This window comes from Pan troglodytes, chromosome 23 (assembly GCF_028858775.2).
Source record: "Pan troglodytes isolate AG18354 chromosome 23, NHGRI_mPanTro3-v2.0_pri, whole genome shotgun sequence".
NCBI classification, from domain to species: Eukaryota; Metazoa; Chordata; class Mammalia; order Primates; family Hominidae; genus Pan; species Pan troglodytes.
The window spans coordinates 42,342,074-42,369,968 of record NC_086016.1 but is presented as its reverse complement, the minus strand read 5'-3'; the positions used below and the strand labels follow the sequence as shown (position 1 = coordinate 42,369,968).

The window sequence follows — 27,895 nt, the reverse complement described above, 5'->3', positions numbered from 1 at the left end:
TACATCCACTCCAGGCATAGAAAGATGGCTGTAAAATAAAAGAGCTGATTATCTCCTCCCTTCCCTTCTCAATATTTCACCCTAATGTCGGGTTCATTTCTGTGAGGTTCTACCCTAAGTTCACTTTTCTATCAACCTGACATGTTTCCAAATTCACGAGGTATGCCTTTTTATATTGAAGCAATTGTTTGTTTACAGCCTTTTAATGTTCTGGTCATGGGTTATGTTAACCTATTACCCATATCTGATCAATAGACACCTCACCCTCTCCCCTCCCAGACCACACACCTCCACGCTTAAAAAGGGACAGGAAGGGCCAGGCACGGTGGCTCACGCCTGTAATCCCAGCACTTTGGGAGGCCGAGGCGGGCAGATCACGAGGTCAGGAGATCGAGACCATCCGGCTAACACGGAGAAACCCCGTCTCTACTAAAAATACAAAAATTAGCCGGGCGTGGTGGCGGGTGCCTGTAATCCCAGCTACTCGGTAGGCTGAGGCAGGAGAATCACTTGAATCCGGGAGGCGGAGCTTGCAGTGAGCCGAGATCCCGCCACTGCACTCCAGCCCGGGCAAGAGGGAAACTCCCGTCTTAAAAAAAAAATAGAAAAGAAAAGAAAAGAAGAATTACAAATTAATCACCAAGAACAGAAATAGTGTAAAAACAAAGATGTAATTCAATTGTTTAGAGTGCAGAGATAATTGGAACTAAAAGAGCAAGAAAAGCGGGAAACATATGTACCTATAAACCTAATCACAAACCTGTCACAAAAACTACGAGTAAACGAGTCGAAGTTGAAAATGCAGTTTTTGTGAATCCGAGTCTGATTTGACTTGAATTTACTAAGAAAGAATAAGAAAGGTGTAGAATATTCCAGGACATCTCTATCCCACCGCAAAACAAAAAAGAGCCATCAACCCACCACAAACGTGCAGCGTGAGACTGGAAGATACACTAGTCACCCAGTCACTGAAAACAACCTTTGAAACATCTTTATTTTTCTTTCCAAATAAAAAAGAGCCTAGGTCAGTAAACTAAGTATGAGAATAATTTTCAAAATTCCAGTCCTAACCACACCGGATGATTCTGGCTAACGTATGCCTCAGTTTCCCCCGTGCTAAAATGCAAACACACCGGTGTTCCGAGTCTCGGCCTGGATCCGAGCCCGGGTTCTGCACCTGGATCTGAATCTTAAAGGGAAAGCCTTTAAGTTAAACCTGAGGAGTTAAACCTGAGGAGGAGTCTGCAGCTGTCCCGGTGCCAGAGCCAGCCAGGCTCTTTTTAAAAAGCCCCCCGCCTCAGGCGCGGTTTTTGTAAAACCGCTCCCGGCTGCCAGCGCGGTGGATTCCGGCTGGCGCCCCGAACACCTGAGGTGGCCTCGGCCGTCTAGGGGAGGCCGCACCGGAGGACGCAGCCGACCTCCCCGCCCCGCCGCGTCCCCGGCCCCCATTCCAACGGTGACGCGAGCAAGGTCGGCCCGGCGGCTCTCCGGCCCGAGGCGGTGCTTCTCTCGTGGGCGCCTTCGGCCCATACGACCCTCGGTCGGACAGTCCGACCACAGCCGCCCCGCAGCCCCCGCCTGAGGGGAACTTGTAGGCGCCGGTGGGTCTCCGCTGACTCCCGCCCCGCACTCACCTGCCCCACGGGCCACCTCAGCGCCAATCCGGGTCGGGTTAGCAGCTTCCCCACTCGCACCCAGTCAGCGCTCAGCGGCGCCTAGGCGCACGCGTGGCGGGGCGTGGCATGGGCGGCCGCGGGTCATGCTGGGGGCTGTAGTCGTTCCCGCCCACTAGGCGGGGCGCGTCCAGGGGCTTTGCGCCCCCATCCCAAGGCCAGCATGCATAGCAATGATTTCTTCATCTGCACCGCAGCCTGAGAAGCTTGGGACAGTATGGTGTGGACCAGCAGTCAGGGTGGGAGATAGACGCTGCAAATAACTTGCTAATTTTTTTTTTTTTTTTTTGAGATGGAGTCTCGCTCTGTCACCCAGGCTGAAGTGCAGTGGCGTGATCTCGGCTCACTGCAACCTCCACCTCCCAGGTTCAATCAGTTCTCTGCCTCAGCCTCCCGAGTAGCTGGGATTACAGGCGCCCGCCACCACGCCCAGCTAATTTTTTTGTATTTTTAGTACAGTATTTTTAGTAGAGACGGGGTTTCACCATGTTGGCCAGGCTGGTCTCGAACTCCTGACCTCAGATGATCTGCCCGCTTCAGCCTCCCAAAGTGCGGGGATTACAGGCGTGAGCCACCGCGCCAGGCCGGAAAACGAAATTTTCTGAGTACCTTCTGTGTCAGATTCTATGCTGTGCAATTCCCATCTCACCAACCCTCACATCCACCTAGGCTTCATATCACCTTTCTAGGGACTCCTAACCCTCGTGCTTCCACTAAAGCTATGTTTACAAACATCAGGCTCTCCTGGTTCAAATGAAACTGAGCATCAGCCAGGGAAAGAGGGCATTAAGTGTCCAGGTGTCTGACTTCAGCTGAGCAGACATTTCATCAGTTGCCCCAAGTTCTGCCCAGAACCTGACATCTGGGTAGTTCTGATGCTGGAGTCCGTGTGAATTTAAACCAATCTTAAAGAAAATACAACAGCCTGGGTTAACAGTGAGACCCCGTCTCTACAAAAAACAACAAAAAATGAACCACGTGTGGTTGTGTGTGCCATAGTCCCAGCTACTCAAGAGGCTGAGGTGAGAGGATCGCTTGAGCCCAGGAAATCAAGGCTGCAGTGAACTGTGGTCATGCCACTGCACTCCAGCCTGGGCGACAGAGCAAGATCTTGTCTATATATATATATATAAAAGATATATGAATTATATTATATATAATATATATGAATGTATATTATATATAATATATATGAATGTATATTTTATATATATACATAAATGTACATTTAATATATATATGTTTTCCAGTGAACACACAGACCACCCATCAAATTAAAATGTTACATGGGAAAATCAGATTACAAAGTTGCATACAAGTATGTAAATACAAAAATAAAGGAGAATGGAAAAGGAAAGAAGACAAGAGATGCACCAACAAATCCACCCATTCAAATAGTCCAGGAAGAAACCAGGTCAAATCGCCAATCACTGGAGATCATTAGTCTAACAGAATTGTTAGGACAGGAACAAGACTGTTATTTCCTTATTTTCTATGAGGAAATGTATTAACTAAAATCCATGGTATCCTATATCCCCAGTATCTGTTATGTAATATAAATTCTCACATTACAGATAAACTGATAGTAGTTGCTGCCTCCAAGTTGCCCATAGCAGAGAAGGAAGTAGACAGAATATCTGGTCAGAGTCCAATGACTTAATTTCCTTGTGTCAGACTTAGTATCCTTTCAAGATTTTTTTTGTTTTGTTTTTTCAGATGGAGTCTCGCTCCGTTGCCCAGGCTGGAGTACAGTGGCATGATCTTGGCTCACTGCAACTTCTGCCTCCCAGGTTCAAGCAATTCTCCTGTCTCAGCCTCCCAAGTAGCTGGGACTATAGGCGCCTGCCACCACGCCTGGTTGATTGTATTTTTAGTAGAGACGGAGTTTCACCTTGTTGGTCAAGCTGGTCTCGAACTCCTGACCTCAGGTGATCCACCTGCCTCGGCCTCCCAAAGTATTGGGATTACAGGCGTGAGCCACCACCGCACCCGGCCCTTTTCAAGATTTTTTAAAGAGATGAATAGAGTAACTCTTTCTGGAAGTTGAGCAAATGGCTCTATGCTATCCCTGCTTGCTTGCTATACTAGCCTATGTTCAGAATTTGGTTTTCAGAATTGTCTTCTATTGTTTTTCCAAAAGGATGAGCTCTTCTCTTAGGTTGGCTTTAAGTGACAAAGGCTCGCTGTCACCCAGCCTGGACTGAACTCTTGGGCTCAAGTGACCCTATCGCCTCAGCTTCCCAAGTAGCTGGGACTGTAAATGCGCATCATCGCAACCTGATTTCCTGGCTACTTTTAAATAAAACTGGAACGGATTCAGCCTCCTCTCCCTCACAACATTCCTAACGAGGCAGTCTTCCAGCTTCTGCCTGACCTGGGGGATTGAGTGTAGGTTGCTAATCTCAGTGGTTCCAATGTCTGGCCCCAAGCCAGTCTCAGAGCCTTAATAATGGGTATTGAGCTCAGTGTGTCTCTTGGGGCAACACACAATCAAGTCACTCTTCCTCCACCTGGCAATATTTGAAGTGCCGACGAGTTTTCTTCTGTATAGGATAAAGAGCCCTAACATTCCTCCACCACAAGATCTTTTTGGAGGTTGGCTCTCCAGTTCATCTCTATTCCTCAGACTGGGTATCCAAAATTGAATGTAATGCCAAGAGTGCGGAGCAGTAAGCCTCTGGTGGCTTTTTGGGCACTGGACAACCATTAACACCTCCTAAAACAGTCTTCTCTCAGTTCTGGTGCATACTGAGTTTAAGATTAACTTATTTACATTGATCTTTATTAACTTTTTCCTCTAGTTTAGGACACATCATTTCAGCCGATTTAGGTTAGAGATGAAAACTTATTTTACCAAATAAACATACTTGTTAATTCTCCCAGTTTTGTGTCATCTGCAAATCTGATAAACAAAAGCTTCCATTTTCATCTATGCCGAAAAATATGTAGGATGAGAATGGGCTAAATAACACTAGTGCTCTCCTGGCAGGTAGGTAATTAACTCAATCTTTGGCTACAGTTGCTTCAATCAGCTATAAATCCATGCAACAAGGAAGTCGGGCGCAGTGGCAGAAGCTGGAAGACTGCCTAGTTGCCAAGTATCTGATGTGCTCTTGCTATTGGAAATACAACAAGGAATGACACAGACAATGTTCTTGTCCAATGGCACTTGCTTACATTGTAAACAAGTAAAAAAAGAAAACAAGATTAGGCTGGGCGTGGTGGCTCATGTCTGTAATCCCAGAACTTTGGGAGGCTGAGATGGGCGGATCACTTGAGGTCAGGAGTTCAAGACCAGCCCGGCCAACATGGCAAAACTCCATCCCGTCTAAAAATACAAAAATTAGCCAGGCATGGCGGCAGGCGCCTGTAATCCCAGCTACTTGGGAGGCTGAGGCTGGAGAATCGCTTGAACCTGAGAGGCGGAGGTTGCAGTGAGCCAAGATTGTGCTACTGCACTCTAGTCTGGGTGACAGAGCAAGCCTCAACAACAAAATCCATGCAACAAGGAATAGACTGTCAGCGGCCCTGATGAAATCAATATACTCAATTAGCATTTCCCTGCTGTATAAGCCTTATCAAAAGATGAAATGAGCTTGGGCATAACTTCAGCTCAATCAGCCTGATGGTCACATCAGGGTTTGGTTCTTTTTTTTTTTTTTTTTAAGTATTTACTGTAGTTCCAAACTTCATCACTTATACTAGCCAAAAATAACCGAAATAAAAGGTATCTGACCATTGACTCAATCACTGAGTCCAGGTTATTTTGCTAGACCTAGATCAAATTCACTTTTAGAAGACAGGACCAGAAATTTCTTGCTACTTTACAAGCAAATGAACACGTGAAAAGGACTAAACTTGAGGCAGCTGGAAAATATGCCTTGAAAGAACAGAGATCAAGTATGAACTACATTTACTATGCAAGAGCAGAGTAAACTTCAACGCTCTTTGTTTTTGCATTGTTGAGAAATGTGAGACTGAGAAACGGGAAAGCACCATGGGAAGAAGAAAGTGCTGTACTAATTTAAGGTAACAATTCTCGAGGTAAAATAAGGCATTATAGTAACACAATTTTCATGCCTCAGCAATTAACAATGATTTTCGTTTAATTCTCTTCCAGCTCTACAGACATAATTCTGCTTTCACCTTCATCACGCTTTCATATGGTTTTAACAGGGGATACACCTCCTCTTCTAAGAATCTCTGCACCTGCCAGAGGAAAGCAAATACAAGACAAAAGAAAATGTTAAGATATTAGCAGATAATACCTTTTCCAATGTCAGGGGATACCACTGAAACCTAATTTGATGAAGCTTTTACTCCAACACTGAGCTTGTTTTCCTCAACTGCCTATCAGGAATTTCTGCCTAGACACAGGTGATTCAACCACCATGCCCACATGCTCACCAACCTTTCCCGCAAACTGGCCCAGCCTGTGTTCTCTCAGGTGGTTTCACCATTTCCATCCAACCTAAAAATCACCACAGCTTCTTTCCTCCTGCTTCCCAGCCCTCTTCAAGTAGCCACCAAGAGCTTAACCTCCTCTCCCTCCCCGGTCTGTGTCTCTCACCACTGCCTTCACTCAAGCTCTCATCATCTACTGCTTGGCCCATTGCAGTAGCCTCCTTATTGGTCTCCTACCTCCAGTTTTAGTCTTTTAGCCCTCAGTCCTTGCACGTACTGCTTGGTATCATAATGACCTATTTACAAGTATTCACCGCTAAGTTTTGAGCTCTCTGAAGATGAGGATTATCTATTCATCTTTGTATTTTTTTTGAGACAGGATCTCATTTTGTCACCCAAGCCAGAGGGCAGGGGAATGAATATGGCTCACTGCAGCCTTGACCTCCTAGGCTCAAGCTATCCTCCCACCTCAGCCCCGAGTAGCTGAGACTACAGGCGCACGCCACCACACCTGGCTAATTTTTGTATTTTTTTGTAGAGACAAGGTTTCACCATGTTGCCCAGGATGTTCTTGAACTCCTGAGCTCAAGCAATCCTCCTGCCTCGGCCTCCCAAAATCCTAGGATTACTGGTGTGAGCCACTGCGCCCAGCCTATCTATTCATTTTAAAATCCCCAGAATTAAATACAGTACCTGAACACATACTGAGCACCTAGTATATACTCAGGCATTTCAATCATTACAACACTGAGATATTTACTTTTACCTTCTCAGCCAGTAAATGCCAGAGGTTACGATTTAACCCAGATCCACCTGACAATAAAACCTAATTCTTTGTCCATTATACCACATTCTCAAGACCAAAAGATAATTCCAAAAAATCTACACAAAGAAATAAAGGCAGCTCAAAATAGCGGTATCTTGGTCAGTTGTGGGGGCTCATGCCTATAATCCCAGCACCACTGCACTCCAGCCTGGATGAGAGACTCTGTCTCAAAAAAACAAAACAAAACAGAAACAAAACCGAAATATCTAAGTTATAGCCAGCAACCTGCTCTGATTTTCTTCTAACTAGGCCCATTCCCACCATACCTCCTATAAAGCAAAAACATCAAAGAGAGTACCCCAGGTTCTGCAGCCCAGCAGAAAAGAGGCTTCTTGGAAGCATTCTGATGTTTGCTTACCTGCTGGGAGGCACGACCAGTGAAAGAAGAAGGATCCAGTAAATGATCCAACTGGGAGTGAATGGGACTGAAGTAGGCATCAGCCTGGATACGCTCTATGAGGTCATTGTCACCCCCTTCCTGCTTAACCACAGAAGCTGCCTGCTGAGAAAGCACTCTGATTTTCTCATGGCAATCCTGGGAAGACAGTGAAGTATTGTCAGTTCCCTACTAACAGGGCGTTTGAACACTTTTAAAAAGTCATCAGATACTTCCCATCCATGCAGTCTACACAGCTCTACACAAAACCCCTCTAGGCTGAGGTGGTTCCTGTGTCTGTCTGTACCAGGGTCTTCTCAACTCTCTGCCCACATCTTAGGACAAGCCTGAAATGGATGCCCACCTTGCTCTGGCCCTCTTCTGTAAAGCCTCATGAATCATTTGCTCGTTTCCTGCTCATTTCCTACAGAATGTCAGACCTCATTACTTCACTAGGAATGGACTTTTCCTACAAGTGATTAAGTAATTCACTTTAACAAATTCAGTTCACCAAAATCACCCTCCATAGATGGCAGATTATGGCCACTGCTCTGTACCATTACTGTGACTGAAGGTAATGACATAAACACCTTCATCTGCTCTCCTTCACGGAGAAGAGAGCAGGACCAAACGTGCACTCTCAACTTATCCAGGAACATGAGGGGTTACAAACCTGGCGGCTACCTCCAGCTTTGACCATGGCCATGATGATGTTCTCTGTGGCCATGAAAGGCAGCTCTTGCCGAATGCGCCGTTCAATTACCTATAGGAAAAGATACGGTGAATGACCAAGAAAGGTGCCTCAAGGTTAAAGTCATAAACACAGCAGGATGTCAAACAAAATGCACAGCACAGACACTAAGTACCACATTATGGAGAGAGTAACAGGTTGTTTTATTCTATATGATGTTTTTTCAGTTTTCTTACTAATCAGACTTCGGATTTTTTTTTTTCTTTTTTTTTTGAGACAGAGTCTCACTTTGTCGCCCAGGCTGGAGTGCAGTGGCGTGATCTCAGCTCACTGCAAGCTCCGTCTCCTGGGCTCACGCCATTCTCCTGCCTCAGCCTCCCGAGTAGCTGGGACTACAGGCGCCCGCCACCACGTCCGGATAATTTTTGTATTTTTAGTAGAGACAGGGTTTCACTGTGTTAGCCAGGATGGTCTTGATCTCCTGGCCTCGTGATCCCAAAGTGCTGGGATTACAGGCGTAAGACACCGCGCCCTGTCAGACTTTTGATTTTTAAAAAGGAAATATTAACTTAAAAAAAGTTGCCACATAGGAAGAGTTTTTTTTTTTTTTTTGAGATGGAGTTTCGTTCTTGTTGCCCAGGCTGGAGTACAATGACACGATCTCGGCTCACCGCAACTTCCACCTCCTGGGTTCAAGCAATTTTCCTGCCTCAGTCTCCCGAGTAGCTCGGATTACAGGCACCCGCCAACACGCCCAGCTAATTTTTGTATTTTTAGTAGAGACAGGGTTTTACCATGTTGGCCAGGCTAGTCTTGAACTCCTGACCTCAGGTGATCCGCCCGCCTCGGCCTCCCAAAGTGCTGGAATTACAGGCGTGAGCCACCACACCTGGCCTGAAAGAATTCTTAAAACCCCTATTTGTTACATATCAGTGCTCAGCCTCAAGAGCTAAGTATAGGAGAAAAATGAACCCATCTGCCTCAAGTACTTAAAAACAGGCAAATGGAGACATCTACTCTGCCTAGTCACACCAGAGCTGATGATTCATGCTGCTAGATAGTTTAAGGCAATTTAAAATACTTCTTTTTCTGTTTCTATAAATGTGTCTATGAATTCCACAGAGCTAGTTCCCTAGAGCTTATGAACTGAAGGATGAGCTCGGGTGGGAAGAATGCCTATCGGATCAGAATACAGCTCCCTCAACACACCCCAGAGCACCCTCCCTCCCACATTCTAACCCCTCCCTAATACTTTACTTTTTAATTGAGGCTTCTTACTTTGGGGTACACGACCAATCCTTCAGAAATGTTCTGCAGCGTATTCAATATAGTATCTGCGGTAAGAAATGCCTCGGCCAAACAGATCCGTCTAGAAAACAAATAGCCATTCAGTATGTCTTTAAACAAATAATTTCAGTGAAATGCAGAGTGTGTCCCAACAAGTTGCCCTACTGACTGTACTCTCTGGATAATTTCCTTCAATCTTATGATTACCCCAATAACCTCATGACCCTCAAATCTGTCACCTCTAGGCCAGACCACTTGCTCAAGTGCCAGACCTCATACCTACTGAGACGTCCACCTGGTTGATCTATAGGTACCTCAATCCCCAAACTGAACTCAGCCACTTTCTCATTCCTCCTACTCACCATTACATACCTGCCATTCCTCCCTTGTAGCTCCTGCCTCAATAAATGGCAGTAGTGCCCCACTCACCAAGCTCTTTATACTCACTCCGGTCAACCACCAGGGCTGGGCTGGCCAGTCTGCCTTCGGCTCTGGATCTATATCCTTCCTCTCCATTTACATGGCCACTGCACCAATGTGGCCTCAGACTTTTAAAGTAGCCCCTAACTTGTTCTGACATGATCCCTGTCTCCTTACAGCCAACTCTCCAAACTGTTGCTAGGGTCTTTTAGCAGGCAAATCAGCAGACCTACAGGGTCACACCTTGCTAAAAAGTATTCAATGGCTGACTTCTGAATGAGTTCACATGACTTATTTCCAGAGATAAATCGTGGATTATGCACAGATCCCAGAAAGCTAGGTTTAACTATACATCCGTATCCACTCAAGAAATTCCAGCAAAATGCAAGCAGGCGAGAGTAATGCCAATCTGCTTTAAGTGAGTATATACATAAAACAGAAAATGATGCGCATGTTGGCACCTCATCAGTAGTTACAAATTATTTCTGACTCATCTCATAACTAATCAAGATGTCATTGTGCCTAGACACCACAACTGACATCTATCTGCCTTCAGAAAAGACCCAGAAGACCTTTCATAAACTGGCTATCTGTGACCATGTCCTGCCCCACCTCCTGGCACATGTTGACTTCATTCCCCAGGGCTACTCAAGTAGTAGTAACTCCCTCAAGTGTGTTTTCTCCTGCTTTGTGCCTTTATAATGCTCCCGATCTTGTCTTTAAAATATGCATGTATTTCTTAAGTCTTAAGGCATCACCTCTACTGTGAAGCTTTCTGACTCCTCAAACACTATTCCTTCCTCTTTGCTCCACAGTACCCAGTACACACTCCAATTGTAACACTTATCACACTGTCCTTTTTATGTTTTTGCCTCCCTGCTAGACTCTGGGATCCTTGGGGATAAGGAGACTGTAGAGATGCTCAAATATGTCCTTTTACTTCTAGGTCTCTCCTTGAGACCTCCACTCAACTTGGTGTATGTGATGTCCCTGTGCCACTGACCGGTTGGCACTATCATCCAGTGTGCGTTCAAACCACTGGACAGATGCTGTCTGTAGCGGGTCCACGACGAGGGTCATAAGGTGGCGGGCAAGACTGCAGCAACGTTCTGAACGCATGGGATTCCGCTTATATGGCATCGCACTTGAGCCTGCCCATGTAAAAAAAGGACAAGATGCAAAGGCAGAGAGACTTCAGAGGATAGTGAGTAGGCAAGCATGCTGAATGAGCTCTCAGCCCCCATCCACAGCCTTCCAGCAGCTCTGTGTACTCACAGGTCTCTACACAGCACTCACCAATCTGCTGTTTTTCAAAGGGTTCCTCCATCTCCTTGAGGTTTGCCAGGAGGCGTATGTCGGTGCAAATCTGGGGGAGGTAGGGGAATAAGCATCACCCCACACTGTCAGTGTGCAGGAGAGTCTGGGAGCTGTGACTGGCTGATGAAGGAGATGAGCTCTTAGGTGTGCTGTGGCTGAGCTGAAGACCAGCGCATCCTCCCAAAGAGCTCCTGCAGAGTATCTTACTCAGACTCCTCTCTGTTCCCGAAGGACTGGGATGACAAATTCAAGGAGCATGAAAACGCTTTTGTGAAACACTGCTTAAGGCATCATGGAAAGAAAATCACAAGACTAATTCAGGATGGGTGCGGTGGCTCACACCTGTAATCCCAGCACTTTGGGAGGCTGAGGTGGGTGGATCACCTGAGGTCAGGAGTTCGAGACCAGCCTGGCCAACATGGTGAAACCCTGCCTCTACTAAAATTAGCCAGACATTGTGGTGCATGCCTGTAATCCCAGCTACTTGGGAGGCTCGCTTGAACCCAGGAGGCGGAGGTTGCAGTGAGCCGAGATCGTACCATTGCACTCCAGCCTGGGCAACAAGAGCGAAACTCCATCTCGAAAAAAAAAAAAGATTAATTTAATACACCACTGAACAAGATGGATGTTTTGCAGTGCTTGGGATAACTTTAAAGAAAATGCCAAAACGAGTCTTCCCCTTAAGGGTTTCATTTACAGACCACAAATTATTAAAACTAATGTAAAATATTGCTTGAGAGAGATGGTTAAGTAAAAGTCTGAGGTTAATTCAGTCTGTCTGTGGTGCCCAAAGCTCCTGTCCCCACCCCACATGCTGCCACCACTCACCTTGTGCACTGATGCCCCCAAGCTAGCCAGCACAGACAGTATTTCAATATCCACTTTTCGTGTATATGTCTGCCCTGTGATGATGAAAGCTCTAGGAATAAGTACAAGAGAGACTTAGGTTAAAATATTTTAAAGCCATTGCAGTGGTGCATGACTGTAGTCCCAGCTACTTAGAAGGCTAAGGGAGGAGGACTGCTTTAACTCAGGAGGTTGAGGCCAGCCTAAGCATCATTGGGAGACTCTTATAAAATAATAATAATTCAAAACATGACTCTGTCAAACAAGGAAAAACACATCCTAAAGAAAAGCTTGGTCTTATTGGTATGCTAAGTTATACTCAACCAGTGGACCTGAGTGGTAACTTGCTCCTGGAATAAACTATTCTTCCACCCTTTTCACTAATACTCAGGACAATGGCCTGACTCAAGAAGGATACACGGTGCAACGTGCCCATGTCTGGCCCCAGCCCAATAGAAATGCCTGGGAGAAGGAGCCATGGTGGAACCTGGTGCACCTCAATGGAAATGGTCAGATTTAGCCTAACCTGTTGGGGGCCCTAAGTAAAGAAACAAAAATGGTAACAACATGGATAAAGGTATTCTAAAGAAACCAGAAGTAAATCATTTTCTTTTTTCCTATAGATTATACAAAAAGAGAATGCAGGTCAGGCATGGTGGCTCATGCCTATAATCCTAGCACTTTGAGGCTGAGGCAGGTGGATCGCTTGATCTCAGGAGTTGGAGACCAGCCTGGGCAACATGGTCTCTACAAAACAATACAAAAATTATACAAAAACAATACAAAAATTAGCCAGGCATGCCTGTAGTCATAGGGGGCTTAGGTGGAAGGACTGCTTGAAACTGGGAGGCGGAGGCTGCCGTGAGCCGAGATCACACCGCTGCACTCCAGCCTGGGTGACAGAGTAAGACCCTGTCTCAAAAACAATAATAAAATAAAATGAAATCCAGAAAATATGTCAGCAAGACGATTAGGCGAAAAAAAAAAAAAAAAGAATCCAGATAGTAAGAAAGTAAAACCCAGGATAGAGACAGGAAAAAAAAAATGGGTAGAAGAACAAAGGAAGAAAACGGCAAAAATTGTAAGGTCAAATCTGCAGGTATACTGAATATAGGACTTCCATCAACTTAACAGGGAGGCCAACACATTCCCATTTACCTACCTCTTAAATCCTGCCTTTTCTGTCACCATCTTGTCAAGCTGCTCTACCTTGGAAAGAAAAGACACATCCTTATAATAATCCATGTGTCCAGTGTGAGAATGCCTCAACCTGTCATCCTACTCAGGTCTTGCTCCCTAACCCCCACAACTTCCTTCTAGTCGAAAGACCCCACCCATCCCACAGTCAATCTCTCCCATCATCCTCAAAGGCAGCCTTGTCTCTTAGGCTCCACCATTGAGTTTCTGTGTCCTGCAGGTCACTTTCAGAATACCTTATGGTCATCTCCCTCAAAGAGCTGCAGGAAACTGGCCTGAGTGCCAGTGGTGCCCTTTACTCCCCGGAAGCGCAGGTCATCTCGGACACGCTTCAAGTTCTGGAGATCCATGCAAAGATCCTGAATCCAAAGACAGCAACGTTTCCCAACTGTGGTCAGCTGTGCAGGCCTGAAAACCCAAAGAGAACACACGAAAGTCTCAGACCGAGACCTTAAATCATCAAGGTTTCATTGCTTCTTTTAATAACCACCATTACCCCTTGGAGGGAGAACAATTTAAGTAAGAGAGGGAGTAACTGGTAAAGATAAAACAAGAGCTAAAATGTTTAACCAAATAATCGTTACGGAGATTCAATGTCATTTACAAATAGTCAAGGAGTATGAAACTAAAAGGCAATTGGCATAGTACTTTCTTCATCAAGAGGCAATTTTTAAATTATTATTATTTCTAGACTGGGTCTTGCTCTGTTGCCCAAGCTGAAGTGCAGTGGCATGAACATAGCTGACTGTAGCCTCGACCTCTGGAGCTCAAGTGATCCTTCTGCCTCAGCCTTCCATGTAGCTGGGACCACAGGCACGCAATACCATGCCTGGCTAATTTTTAAATTTTTTGTAGTGACAGGGTCTCACTTTGTTGCTCAGGCTGGTCTCAAACTCTATGTCTCAAGCAATCCACCTACTTCAGCCTCCCAAAGTGTTGGGATTACAGGCATGAACCACTGTGATGCACGGCAAGAGACAATTTATTATAAGGGCAGGGACAATGTCCCTTTTGTTCATGGCTATATCCACAGACATTGGTAAGAAATACATTAGATACTCGTGTAATATTTGCCAAGTATCTGATGTACTCTTACTATTGGAAATACAACAAGGAATAACACAGACAGGGTCCTTGTCCAGTGGCACTGCTTACATTGTAAACAAGTAAAAAAAGAAAACAAAACAAGATTAGGCCAGGCGCGGTGGCTCATGCCTATAATCCCAGCACTTTGGGAGGCTGAGACGGGTGGATCACTTGAGGTCAGGAGTTCGAGACCAGCGTGGCCAACAGAGACAGGTAAAACCCTGTCTCTACTAAAAATACAAAAAATTAACTGGACATGGTGGCGGGTGTTTGTAATCCCAGCTACTTGGGAGGCTGAGGCAGGAGAATCACTCGAACCTGAGAGGCAGAGGTTGCAATGAGCCGAGACTGTGACACCGCACTGGGCGACACAGCCAGACTCTGTCTCAAAAAAACAAATGAAAAAAAAGAAACAAGATTAATTATTGAGATTTTAAGTGCTAAAAGAATAAAAGAATGATGAAGGTAATGGTGATGGCTGCTCTAGATTGGAAGTAGAGGAAAGCCTTTGTGAGGAGTCAAGATCCAGTGAGGAATAGTCATGCTATGGAGAACAGCTACACAACACACATAACCAGAGGACTCAAACACAGCAGCTAATGGCTTTGTTTCCAGCATTAAGCCTAAATCAAAGTAGGGTGCCATGGCTCATGCCTGTAATTCCAGCACTTTGGGAGGCCAAGGAGGGCGGATCACCTGAGATCGGGAGTTTGAGACCAGCCTGACCAACACAGAGAAACCCCGTCTCTACTAAAAATACAAAATTAGCCAGGCGTGGTGGTGCATGCCTGTAATCCTAGCTACTCGGGAAGCTGAGGCAGGAGAATCACTTGAACCCAGGAGGCGGAGGCTGCGGTGAGCCAAGATTGCGCCATTGCACTCCAGCCTGGATGACAAAAGCGAAACTCCATGTCAAAAAAAAAAAAAAAAAAAAAAAAAAGCCCAAATCAAGCCACTGAAGGTCTGTTTCTGAACATAAAACATAATTACGAGGCCAGGTGCGGTGTCTCACGCTTGTAATCCCAGCACTTTGGGAGGCCGAGGCAGGTGGATCACTTGAGGCCAGGAGTTTGAGACCAGCCTGGCCAACATGGTAAAACCCTGTTTCTACAAAAAATACAAAAACTGGCCAAGTGTGGTGGTGCACACCTGTAATCCCAGGTACTTGGGAGGCTGAGGTGGGAGAATCGCTTGAATCCGGGAAGCTGAGGCTGCAGTGAGCTGAGATCACACCACTGTACCCCAATCTAGGTGACAGAGTGAGACTCTGTCTCAAAACAAAACAAAAAAACAAAATATATAATTATGAATAAGTTGCCCTAATGTCCAATTTCTTTCTTTTTTGAGACAGGGTCTCACTCTGTCACCCCAGGCTGGCACGCGCTGGTATAATCACAGCTCATTGTAGCCTCAATCTCCTGGGCTCAAGCCAACCTCCTGCCTCAGCCTCCTGAGTAGCTGGAACTACAGGCACAAGCCACCACACCTGGCTTTTTTTTTTTTAAGAGCCATGGTCTCCCTATGTTGCCCAGGCTGGTCTCGAACTCCATGCCTCAAGCTATCGTCCTGCCTTGGCCCTGCAAAGTGCCGAGATTACAGCCATAAGTCACTATGACCAGCCTAATTTCTTTCTTCTTTTTTTTTTTTGGAGACGGAATTTCACTCTGTCGCCCAGGCTGGAGTGCAGCAGTGCGATCTTGGCTCACTGCAACCTCTGCCTCCAGGGTTCAAGTGATTCTCCTGCCTCAGCCTCCTGAGTAGCTGGGATTACAGGCATCTGCCACCACACCCAGCTATTTGTGTATTTTTAGCACACACGGAGTTTCACCATGTTGGCCAAGCTGGTCTTGATTTCCTGACCTCGTGATCCACCTGCCTCGGCCTCCCAAAGTGCTGGGATTACAGGCGCGATCCACTGCGCCCGGCTGCCCAGCCTAACTGCCCAGCCTAATTTCTTTCTTTCTTTTTTTTTTTTTTTGAGGTGGAGTTTCGCTCTGTCACCTAGGCTGGAGTGCAATGGTGCAATCTTGGCTCACTACAACCTCCGCCTCCCAGGTTCAAACAATTCTCCTGCCTCAGCCTCCCGAGTAGCTGGGACTATAGGCATGCGCCACTGCATCCGGCTAATTTTTTTTTTTTTTTTTTTGTATTTTTAGTAGAGACAGGGTTTCACCATGTGAGCCAGGCTGGTCTTGAACTCCTGACCTCAGGTGATCCACCCACCTTGGCCTCCCAAAGTGCTGGGATTACAGGCATGAGCCACTGCACCTGGACCCAGCCTAATTTCTAATAGATAACCTAACCTATTCCAAATGGAATTTCTTTCCTCTTAGGCTAATGACACTGACAGCTAGGAACATCAAGGCATAACACTAGGAATGTCCATAGGAGGCACATCACAAGCTACAGTATATCCCTAAAATTAATCTTACTGTTTTCCTTGTTAACTGCTAACAGATTATTGGTATAAGCAAAGAAAGAAGTAAATTAGCATGGACTTGTTCATGGCAGCATTATTCATAGTAGCCAAAAAGTAGAAATTACCCAAATGTCCATCAGTTGTTGACAATTGGGTAAATGAAACATGGTACAACCAATGGAACGTTTTTCAGTCATAAAAAGAACCGAAGTTCTGATTCAACATGGATATTGAAAACAGCAAAAGAAGCCAGACACAAAAGGTCACATATTGTATGCGATTCTGTTTATATGAAATGTCTAGGCCGGGCGCGGTGGCTCACGCCTGTAATCCCAGCACTTTGGGAGGCCGAGGTGGGCGGATCACGAGGTCAGGAGATTGAGACCATCCTGGCTAACACGGTGAAACCCCATCTCTACTAAAAATACAAAAAATTAGCTGGGCGTGGTGGCGGGCACCTGTAGTCCCAGCTACTCGGGAGGCTGAGGCAGGAGAATGGTGTGAGCCTGGGAGGCGGAGCTTGCAGTGAGCCAAGATCACACCACTGCACTCCAGCCTGGGTGACAGAGCAAGACTCCGTCTCAAAAAAAAAAAAAAAAAAAAAAAAAAAAAAAAAAAAAAAAAAAGGTCTAGAATAGGCAAATGCATACATACAAAAAATAGATTAGTGGTTGCCGGGGGTGGGGAAGGGAGGCATAGGAGTGACTGTCAGTAGGCACGAGGTTTCTTTTTGGGATGATGAAAATACTGTGAAATTATATAGTGGTAATGATTGCTTAATTCTGTGAGCATAGTAAAAACCACTGAATTGTACACTTTAAAAGGGTGAATTTTGTTATGTAAATTATATCTCAATAAAATTTTTTTAATTGCATGAACTGACACACTAAGAGGATGCCTACACATCAACACCATTTTCTGAGTTCCTAATGGCTAGGAACCCTGGCAGCCAATCTCTTCCATTATGCTAGCTCCAGAGGAACATTAGAATGCTTCTGTATTCGCTGAGCACTCTCCCGGAGGTAGGAGAGGAAAAGGAGCTGTAACACAGAGGAAGGTGGGTGTGGAGGGAAGCCACTTGCACCGAGCACTGATTCGAGCACTGATTCCTTCGTATGAACAAGTACTTCAGGCTACTGCTACCGATAAGTATAGGCCCTGCCTTTAAGAAATATGAAGCTCAACAGGCTTTAATAAATTATCATATCCTTGATGCCACAGCAATACACCATCAAAACAGAAGGCAGATGCTAATATACCACTACTCAAACAACATCACTCAAAACCTGTCACTAGCACTCCAAAATTACACCATCGGCCTTTTAAAAGGACTTTATTCAGTCATCACAAAAATACTTGCATACTTTAAATATAAAAATACAAAAAGTATGGCTGGGGGCAGTGGCTCACACCTGTAATCCCAACACTTTGGGAGGCAGGGGTGGGCAGATCACTTGAGGTCAGGAGTTTGAGACCAGCCTGGCTAACATGGCGAAACCCTATCTCTCCAAACAATAAAAAAATTAGCCGGGCATGGTGGTAGGCGCCTGTAGTCCCAGCTACTAGGAAGGCTGAGGCGGGAGAATCATTTGAACCCAGGACGTAGAGGTTGTAGTGAGCGTGAGCCAAAATCACACCACTGCACTCCAGCCTGGGCAACAGAGCAAGACTCCCTCTCCAAAAACAAAAAACTCAAAAAGTAGAAAGAAATTTAATTTTCCTATTATCTCATAAACCAGAGTAATCAACATTTACATCATGGCGTACTTTCAACCAATTTTTGTGCAATTTATAAACTGTCTTTGTTACCATAACATAAACCTAAGTGCATTTGCACATTAGATCTTGTAAGCATCATTTAAATGGTTGCATGTTATTCCAACCTATGGATGTATGAATACTATGCCTTACTTATTCTCTTATTATTGAACATTTAGATTTTTTTCTTTTTTTTTTTTTTTGAGACGGAGTCTTGCTGTGTCACCCAAACTGGAATGCAGTGGTGCGATCTTGGCTCACTGCAACCTCCGCATCCCGGGTTCAAGTGATTCTCCTGCCTCAGCCTCCTGAGTAGCTGGGATTACAGGCATGCGCTACCAAATCTGGCTAATGTTTGTATTTTTAGTAGAGGCAGCGTTTCACCACATTGGCCAGGCTGGTGGTGAACTCCTAACCTCAAGGGATCTGCCCACCTTGACCTCCCAAAATGGTGGGTTTACAGGCGTGAGCCACCACACCCGGCCCATTTAGATTGTTTCTAATGTTTACTATCATAAAGAATATTTTTCAAGGCTCTTGATATGTATTTCCCAATGTTTCCCAAATGAACTGTTAGATTTACTCTCTCAGTGGATATCAGGCTCATTCCTTATAAGCATCCCAAATTACTTATATTTAAATCATGTTTTCAGATTCTTCACCTCAAGGTTACTGTGGAAAACAGAGAACTCAAGAAGCAGCTGAAAGCCATATGCACATAAACAAGAAGTAATCTTATCACTTACTGGAAATGTGTGAAACCTAATGTGGGTAGACTGGCTCGTTCCTTAGCAAAGTCGGCAAGCCGAGAGATCACTCTGGCAAGCTACAAGAAAGATCATGTGATAGAAAGAGGTTGAATTCAGGTTGTGTTCATTACATAATTAGGAACAAAACTTTCAGATAATTTTGTATAAAATTAGACCGCTAACTCATGAAAGGCAGCAGCCATATCCTTCCATCTTTGCACCCTAAAGTGCCTGGAAGAGTTCACAGTAACCAAAATTTGAAAACTGAGTTGACTACCTAAAATGTCATGAACTATTTTAAGACCACGGCAGAAAAACAGAACAAAATCATAATCCTGACCCACATATCCCAGCAACATGCCTTTGGTTGCACTCTCTTCGTTTAAAAGCCTATGCTTGGGCCGGGCGCGGTGGCTCATGCCTGTAATCCCAGCACTTTGTGAGGCCAAGACGGGCGGATCACGAGGTCAGAAGATCCAGATCATCCTGGCTAACACGGTGAAACCCCGTCTCTACTAAAAATACACAAAAAATAGCTGGGCGTAGTGGCGGGTGCCAGTAGTCCCAGCTGTTCGGGAGGCTGAGGCAGGAGAATGGCATGAACCCGGGAGGTGGAGCTTGCAGTGAGCTGAGACTGTGCCACTGCACTCCAGCCTGGGTAATTGAGCGAGACTCCGTCTCAAAAAAAAAAAAAAAAAAAAAAAAAAAAAGGCTATGCTTTAAAAACCATTTAGTCTTTTAAAGAGACAGCTGGGTGCGGTGGCTCACACCTGTAATCCCAACACTTTGAAAGGCCAAGATGGGTGGATCCCTTGAGCTCAGGAGTTTGAGACCAGCCTGGGCAACATGGCAAAAACCATTTCTACAGAAAATTAGCCAGGTGAGGTGGCATGCACCTGTACTCCCACCTACTTGGGAGACTGAGACAGGAGAACTGTCTGAGCCTGGGAGGCGGAGGTTGCAATGAGCCTTGATCACGCCCCTTGACAGAATGAGACTCTGGCTCAAGAAGAAGAAGAAAGGAGGAGGAGGAAGAAAAGAAGAAAGGAGAAGAAGAAACAATTAGTTCTACAGATTAAACATAGGGTTGTCATTCACCTGAAAAAATGATAGTCTATGTAAAAATTTACACTGTGTTGATTTAGTTGTAACTGGTGCCTATCTCCTAACATAGGGAATCTAGGGTTGGTAGGAAACATCTGCCAACTCCTTACCTTTGGCAAAAGCAGGTCAAGTGCATTTCTAAGAATAATCAAGTCCTACGAAAGAAAATGCAATGATCTTATATTTAGCAGCTTTGCTCAAACAATATTATTACGTAACACTTTTTGGCCAGAAAGGCTGGGTTGCTCAGCTACCAGCCTATATCACCACTACCAACCCACTAAGCATGCCAGAAAATACTAACACAAGTTGTTCTTTCCTGATTACTGTTTGAAAAGCACACCAGCTTAACAGTACTACTGGGATCTGTAAGGAACAAAACCTTTATACTTATAAAGCCCAAGGTACATGGTATCTAAGATGACTGAAGGTTGGGCATGGTGGCGCATGCCTGTATTCTCAGGATTTTGGGAGGCTGAAGCAGGTGGACTGCTTAGGCCAGGAGTTCAACATCAGTCTGTGCAACACAGCAAGACTGTCTCTCCAATATTAAAAAAATTCTCAATTAAGAAAAAATGACTGGAAAATGTGCAAGACAACAAGGTTTCTATTTTCCCAGAGAGGAGGGCTTGAGCTTCTGAGAAGCTTCCATATGGCACATTCCATTACTTTCCTCCCGTTTTCTTTTTTTTTCTTTTTAAGATGGGAGTCTCGCTCTGTCGCCCAGGCTGGAGTGCAGTGGCGCGATCTCAGCTCACTGCGAGCTCCACCTCCCGGGTTCACGCCATTCTCCTGCCTCAGCCTCCCGAGTAGCTGGGACTACAGGCACCCGCCACCACGCCCAGCTAATTTTTTGTATTTTTAGTAGAGACGGGGTTTCACCTGTGTTAGCCAGGATGGTCTCAATCACCTGACCTTGTGATCCGCCCACCTCGGCCTCCCAAAGTGCTGGGATTACAGGTGTGAGCCACCGTGCCCAGCCTCCCCCATTTTTCTTGCCTACAGTTGCTAACAAGGAAAGGAATGACCCAGAATATCAAGGTTTAGGAAACATAAAGCTGCTCGTGAGGAAGGTAATCTCGAGATGTACATATTTCAGTTAGCTCCAACACATGTCGATATGAAACGGTAACTGTTGAGCCCATCCACACAACTGGGTACTTTTTTAAAGGATTTTGCAAGTAAGAAGACTGTTCTTCTCCCACTATCTGACTCGCCAGTTACACAAAGATGCCTTTAATTATGTTTCATTTAAGACTAAAGAAAGCATTTGGAGGCCGGGGGCAGTGGCTCACACCTGTAATCCCAGCACTTTGGGAGGCCGAGGTGGGTGGATCACGAGGTCAGGAGATCGAGACCATCCTGGCTAACACAGTGAAACCCCGTCTCTACTAAAAATACAAAAAATTAGCCGGGTGTGGTGGCGGGCGCCTGTAGTCCTAGCTATTTGGAAGGCTGAGGCAGGAGACTCTAGCCTGGGAGACAGAGCGAGACTCCATCTCAAAAAAATAAGAAAGCATTTGAGGCAACTTAAAAATTACTGGCTTATTCTCAAATTGGACGTTTATCTGGAATCTAACTTCAACCTCCATGGGTATACTCTGATTAAGAGCACAAGCTAGGCCAGGTACGGTGGCTCACTCCTGTAACCCCAGGACTTTGGGAGGCTAAGGCAGGAGGACTGTTTGAACACAGGAGTTCAAGGCCATTCTGGGCAGCATGGTGAAACACTGTCCCTATAAATATTTTAAAAATTTGCCAGGCGTGGTGGCTAACGCCTGTAATCCCAGCACTTTGGGGGGCTGAGGAGGGTAGATCGTCTGAGGTCAGGAGTTCGAGACCAGGCTGGCCAACATAGTGAAACCCTGTCTCTACTAAAAATAAAAAAAATTAGCTGGGCGTGGCGGCAGGCGCCTATAATCCCAGCTACTAGGGAGGCTGAGGCAGGAGAATCGCTTCAACTCGGGAGGCAGAGGTTGCAGTGAGCCGAGATCGCGCCATTGCACTCCAGCCTGGGCAACAAGAGCAAAACTCTGTCTCCAAAAAAAAAAAAAAATTTTTTTTAATTAGCCTGGTGCAGTGGCACATGCCTGTGGTCCCAGCTACTCAGGAGCCCGAGGTGGGAGAATCACTTGAGCCCAGAAGGTCAAGGCTGCAGTGAGCCATGTTCGTGTCACTGCACTCCAGCCTAGGTGACAGAAGCGAGACCCTGTCTCAAAGTATTTTTTTTGAGACAGGGTCTTTGAAGGACTTCAGAGTCCTTCAAAGGTCTTCAAAGGATTTCACAAGTCCTTTGAAGGCCAGGCACAGTGGCTCATGCCTGTAATCTCAGCACTTTGGGAGGCCAAGGTGGGCAGATAACCTGAGGCTAGGAGTTCAAGACCAGCCTGACCAACATGGCAAAACCCCTCTCTACTAAAAATACAAAAATTAGCCAGGCGGCGTGGTGGCAGGCGCCTGGAATCCCAGCTACTGGGGAGGCCGAGACACGGGAATCAATTGAACCTGGGAGGCAGAGGTTGCAGTGAGCCAAGATCACGCCACTGCACTCCCGCCTGGGTGACACAGCAAGACTCCGTCTCAAAGAAAAAAAAAAAAATTCCTTTGAAAAATTACCTCAGCCATTAAAATGCTAAGGCCTTGGCTTACATCCAGCAAACCAATGCATAAGCAGGATCTGTAGGTCTTATTTTATAGAGGTCATTTGGTGCTTACAGTTTAGATTGGAAGCACACTAAAAGCTGAAAAAATTCCTCAGCGTTTTCAACCAAGATACCTTTAAAAATAAAGATCTGGCTGGGTGTGGTGGCTCACGCCTGTAATCCCAACACTTTGGGGGGCTGAGGGGGGTGGATCACGAGGTCAGGAGATCGAGACCATCCTGGCTAACACGGTGAAACCCCGTCTCTACTAAAAAAATACAAAAAAATTAGCCGAGTGTGGTGGCGGGCACCTGTAATCCCAGCTACTCGGGAGGCTGAGGCAGGAGAATGGTGTGAACCCAGGAGGCGGAGCTTGCAGTGAGCCGTGCCACTGCACTCCAGTCTGGGAGACAGAGGGAGACTCTGCCTCAAAAAAAAAAAAAAAGATCTATAGTGTCACTTCCTCAACTGGACAACATCAAATAAAATTGACAAATAGATTCTAGAGACTGAGTTTTAAGTATAAACAACACAGGCGCCTACAGTATTGTCTCCAACATAGCAAGAAGTAGCACCAAGGTGAATAATGCCTGCAGCTTTTGGACAGCAGTGGCCAAATGTGTGCACGTGAGCCATCACATCATGTCGTAAACGTTTCTCTTCCTCAGCTGCCATCTTGAAGTCGATGTTGTCCAGGTTTGATTTCATCTCCTGGATTTGTTCATCTGTGATAGGCAAACCCAATGTCTGCAGAATAGGCAAAATAAAATAAAATAGTCTCAGTGTCACAGTTATTTGAATGAAGTGACACCAAGGAAAAAAAACTGATTCATGTTAGCAGCACTACCCTATCTCCCAACCCTTAAATTAAAATTTGAGGCAACCAAGTTGAAAGTACACTGGCCAGGGGTAGAGGGGTCGAGGTGGGGTGGGAGAGACCTTCTCAATGAATCATGGTAAAGTATACTATAACAAAGCTCCAACAGACCAGCCTGGGCAACAACGGTGAAACCCTGTCTCTACTAAAATACAAAAAATTAGCCAGGCATGGTGGCGTGCACCTGTAGTCCTAGCTACTCAGGAGGCTGAGGTTGGAGAATCGCTTGAACCCAGGAGGCAGAGCTTGCAGTGAGCCAAGATTGCGGCACTGCACTCCAGCCTGGGCAACGGAGTGAGCCTCTGTCTCCAAAAAAAAAAAAAAAAGAAAGCTCCAATAAATAAAACAACAACATAATCCTGCTCTTGACTGTTCCTTCTGCCTGAGACCTCTGCTTGGTTCACTCCCTCACACATTCTGGTCTCTGGAATCAAATGTCTTCTTCTCAAAGAGGTCTTCCCTGACTTCAATGTAAAACACACTCTGTGTCACTCTCTATCCCTTTAGCCTGGTTTTATTTACAGCACTTATCACCACATGACATTTTTACATATTTATTAACCTGTCATTTCCCTCTAGAATGAATACTTCTTGAGGAGCTTTGTTTTATTTATTGCTTAATCCTTAGTGCTTGGCATGATGGTGGCCATTTTACTTAGATGGATTTACAGAAACCAAATTTAGAAATTCTGTAAGTAGTTTTGCCAGGAAATTATATACAGCAAATGAGTGCAACTGAAAGCAATTCCAGGAGATATTGATGAGAAAATAAACACATTGATGTCTTACATTCATCCATCACTGGAAAAATTAGGCTGCAAAAAATAGCTGGCAGCCCACAGGCAGCTCGGAACTTAGATCCAAGGGCTGAATATAAACAGTGGTGAAACTGATTTAAACCTCACTTGAAACTTGCAAACAGTGACTCCGGGAAGGATCTTGCATCTTAGATCTGTTTTATCCAAGAAAGGAGCTACTAGACAGATATGGCTATTTAAATTTAAATTGATTAATTGAAAAGTATTGGAAAATATTTATAAGTAAAAAGTCAGGCCAGGTATGGTGGCTCACATCTTTGGGAGGCCAAGGTCGGTGGATCGCTTGAGTCCAGAAGTTCTAGACCGCACTGGAAAACACAGTGAGACCCATCTCTACAAAACAACACAAAAATTTGCCGGGCATGGTGGCGTGCACCTCTAGTTCCAGCTTGGGAGGCTGAGGTGGGAGGACAGCTTGAGCCCAGGATGCAGAGGTTGTAATGAGCCAAGATTGTGCCACTGCACTCCAGCCTAGGCGACAGAGCCAGACCCAGTCTCAAAACCTAAATATATAAATAAAAGTAAAAAGTCAGTTTCTCAGTCACACTAGCTGCATTTCAAGTACTCGGCAGCCACATGTGGCAGAACTGCCTGGAACCTTTACAGTCACAGAAGACATGACACCTCTGGGCTCCTTCCAAAGCAAAGCAGCAGAGGGCAGCACGGCCATACTGCTTCCTCCCCTCAAGCAATTTATCTTTTCAAAATTCATACTTTCCTTACTACAAATTTTCTGCATTCCTCCTAATCTCTTATTCTCCAAGTTTTTTCTTAGCTACTAAGTTATTATGCAATTTATGGTAATTTTGACACCCTAACAGATAATCCAAAGCCAAAATTGTATGCATTTCAGGCCAACAGAAAGAACACATACTCAGACTCTACATTCCAATTCCAGCTTGAAGCCATTTACTAGCTTTGGCGACCCTGGCAAAGTCTTGAGTACCACTACCCTCATCTACAGAATAGAATATCAGATGAAATAGAAAGAGTACACACTAGTACATCACAAACCACAACACATTAAGGTCTACTACTATCGCTATCTACGCCAAGAGTTTATTAAGTTGATGCTTCATTCTTCCATCTGTAAAACAGGTACAGTCATAGTATTTCATACCTACTCTTCAGGGTTGTTTGGAGGATTAATAAGCAACCATGTGTAAAGGGTTAAGACCCGGATCTCAGAAGGCACTGTCTGAATGTCTGCTGTTATTGTAGTGTATCGCCCAATATTTTGGAGGGCAGTGATAAGGGGAGGGAGGGAATCTAGAATGAAAGCTTCCTGTTTGGAGAGTTCCATGGTACAGGTCCTAGGCCCGAAGTCAAATTGTTTCCATGTTTACTGTGCCGTTTGAGAGGGCATTGCCAACTTGCTCGTTGTGGCACTTTCCTCTGAAACTTGAGGAGAAACATTATCGCTCTCTGGATCACCTTCAGTTTGCTTCAACTCTTCTGGAGCTATTTCTGAAACCGCTGGGCTAAGAAGTTCTCTATGCAGCCCTTAGAAAAGAAATTATAAACCCCGTTTAATAAACCCCTACCCGGAGTCTTCTCCTAAGAGGCAAAGCGGAGGCCAGTGAGGCGGAAACGGTGGCCTAGAAAACAAGCATTCCAGTCCTGTCACTAACTACACAGGCACTGTGGAAAACCAAGGGGCTACGTGCTCAGCTCAGGCTCTGGACTGCACCCAGGTTCAAATCCCAGTTCCGTTCTTAATAGCTGGATGGGCTAGGGCAAACAACAAGCTGTCCGGGCTTTGTTCTCCCCTGCAATGTGGGAAAAACACCATCAAGCCTGCAAGATCTTCATGGATTACACAAGAAAAGATTAGTGAAATAATGAGCACAACAGTACGAAACAAGCGCTCGGTGTCTGTGGTTAGCAGCGTACTCCTGCGGGGATGGCCAAGATGAATTCCCTGAAACTACAGGCTGAATTTCTCCCAGCCTCCTCCGCGTCTCGAACCCTCTCGGACTAAGAACACGTGAGGCAACAGGTGGCGGCTCCCGGATCTCCTGCCCTTGCTTTCCTGGGGCCGTAGCTCCTCAGGACAGAGAACACCCAGCCGAAAATAGCCGGGCCGCAGCTCCGGGGTGGCTAAGCCCAGCCCGGAACAGAGCCCGGCACGTGCTGGGGCGGGCCCGTCCCTCCCGGCCCAGCCCCTCAGCCCGGGATCCGTTACCTGCTCGGCCTCCGCCAGCCACAGCCACAGCTGCCGCCATGTCCGGAATTTATACCTGTCGCTAAACACGAAGCACATCTCCGGGCTGGCATAGCGGGAGGCAAGAGGTGAGCGGTAGCTGTCGGGCGAACCATGATCGCCTCCAGCTGCCATCCCAACCCTGCGACCCCGCCAGGGTGGACTGGACCAGGGAAGAGCGGAAGCGGAAACCTGGAGGCCAGGGCAGGACGGGGCGGGGCGGGACTTCCTTCACGCGGTCCCGCTCTGTGGGTTCCGGGCGCCCTGGGCGCTGCCGGCTGCGGAGAATCTCGGCTGCTTCTGCCTGAGAATTGACTTGGTTCGCTTCTTTGACCAGAAACATGATTGATGCTTCCTACGTTACTTAGCCGCGCTACCCTTTAGTTTTCCTGTCTGAAAAGAGGTACATTAAGACTTCCTTGGCCGGGCGCGGTGGCTCACGCTTGTAATCCCAGCACTGTGGGGGCCCCAGACCGGAGGATCGCTGGAGGCCAACAGATCGAGACCAGCCTGGGCAACACAGGGAGACCCTCCCGTCTCTAAAAAACAAAAAGCAAAAAAAAAAAAAAAAAAAAAAAAAAAAAAGGCCTGCCTTTCGGGTTGTGCGGATTCAGTGTTAGAGCGGTGTCTGGCACACTTGGAAGGCCGTGTGTACGCTTGCTGTTACTCTTATTACTGTCGCCCCACCCACTCCTGCCCGCGGCGCACCGAGCTCGGCTCTAAGGAGAAATGAAGATACCCAAGGGGAATCGGCATTTACTGCGCCCCCAGTGAGCCGGCTGCGGTGGCCTACGCCTGTAATCCCAGCACTTCGGGAGGTCGAGGCAGGCAGATTTCCTGAGCTTAGGAGTTTGAGACCAGCCTGGGCAACACGTGAAACCCTGTCTCTACTAAAATACAAAAAATTAGTCGGGCATGGCGACCTGTACCTGTAGTCTCAGCTACTTGTGAGGCTGAGACAGGAGAATTTCTTGAACCCGGAAGGCGGAGGTTGCAGTGAGCCAAGATCGCGCCACTGCACTCCAGCCTGGGCGACAGAGCGAGACTCCGTCTCCAAAAAATAAAATAAATAAATAAATAAATAAATAGAAATAGAAACACTCAAATGCCCCCCCCTTTTTTTTTTTTGACAGGGTCTTGCTATATTGCTCAGTCTGGAGTGCCAGTGGGGTGATCACACAGGAAAGGGTTCATCTGGAGCT

General features: G+C 46.0%; 2 protein-coding genes across 53 annotated transcripts in view; both read right to left on the bottom strand.

Moving 5' to 3' along the window:
• The window catches only part of SGSM3 (small G protein signaling modulator 3), a 39,322-nt gene extending 37,533 nt beyond the window's left edge, over positions 1-1,789 (bottom strand). For 12 of the 50 annotated variants that reach the window (XR_010156025.1, XM_054675842.2, XM_063807897.1 and 9 more), the window contains exon 1: positions 1,635-1,732. The gene's annotated coding sequence lies outside the window, so the exon portion shown is untranslated. Of the gene's footprint in view, positions 1-1,634 lie in introns of all 50 variants that reach the window. The other 38 variants (XM_063807906.1, XM_063807894.1, XM_063807895.1 and 35 more) reach the window with 9 other exon arrangements.
• A 2,773-nt stretch (positions 1,790-4,562) lies between these two features.
• On the bottom strand, positions 4,563-26,908 carry ADSL (adenylosuccinate lyase). Of its 3 annotated transcripts, XM_054675339.2 has the most exons (14): positions 26,676-26,908; positions 23,339-23,542; positions 20,264-20,308; positions 19,047-19,126; positions 13,274-13,445; positions 13,003-13,049; positions 11,823-11,913; positions 10,974-11,043; positions 10,681-10,828; positions 9,249-9,339; positions 7,953-8,042; positions 7,262-7,438; positions 5,814-5,882; positions 4,563-4,845 (listed from the first exon to the last, which is right to left on the bottom strand). In XM_054675339.2, exons 1-14 carry the CDS (start codon positions 26,826-26,828, stop codon positions 4,702-4,704), a joined length of 1,581 nt encoding a protein of 526 aa, XP_054531314.1. In that variant the 5' UTR covers positions 26,829-26,908; the 3' UTR covers positions 4,563-4,701.
• Between the last annotated feature and the right edge of the window lie 987 nt (positions 26,909-27,895).

Excerpts from the sequence above, each read along its gene's own strand:
- ADSL (XM_054675339.2), bottom strand. The coding sequence starts at position 26,828 with ATGGCAGCTGGAGGCGATCATGGTTCGCCCGACAGCTACCGCTCACCT. Across the intron at positions 11,044-11,822 it reads TGGGGGCATCAGTGCACAAG|ATTTGCACCGACATACGCCT; the intron begins GTGAGTGGTGGC and ends TACCTCCCCCAG. Across the intron at positions 5,883-7,261 it reads CTGGTCGTGCCTCCCAGCAG|GTGCAGAGATTCTTAGAAGA; the intron begins GTAAGCAAACAT and ends TTCCTCTGGCAG.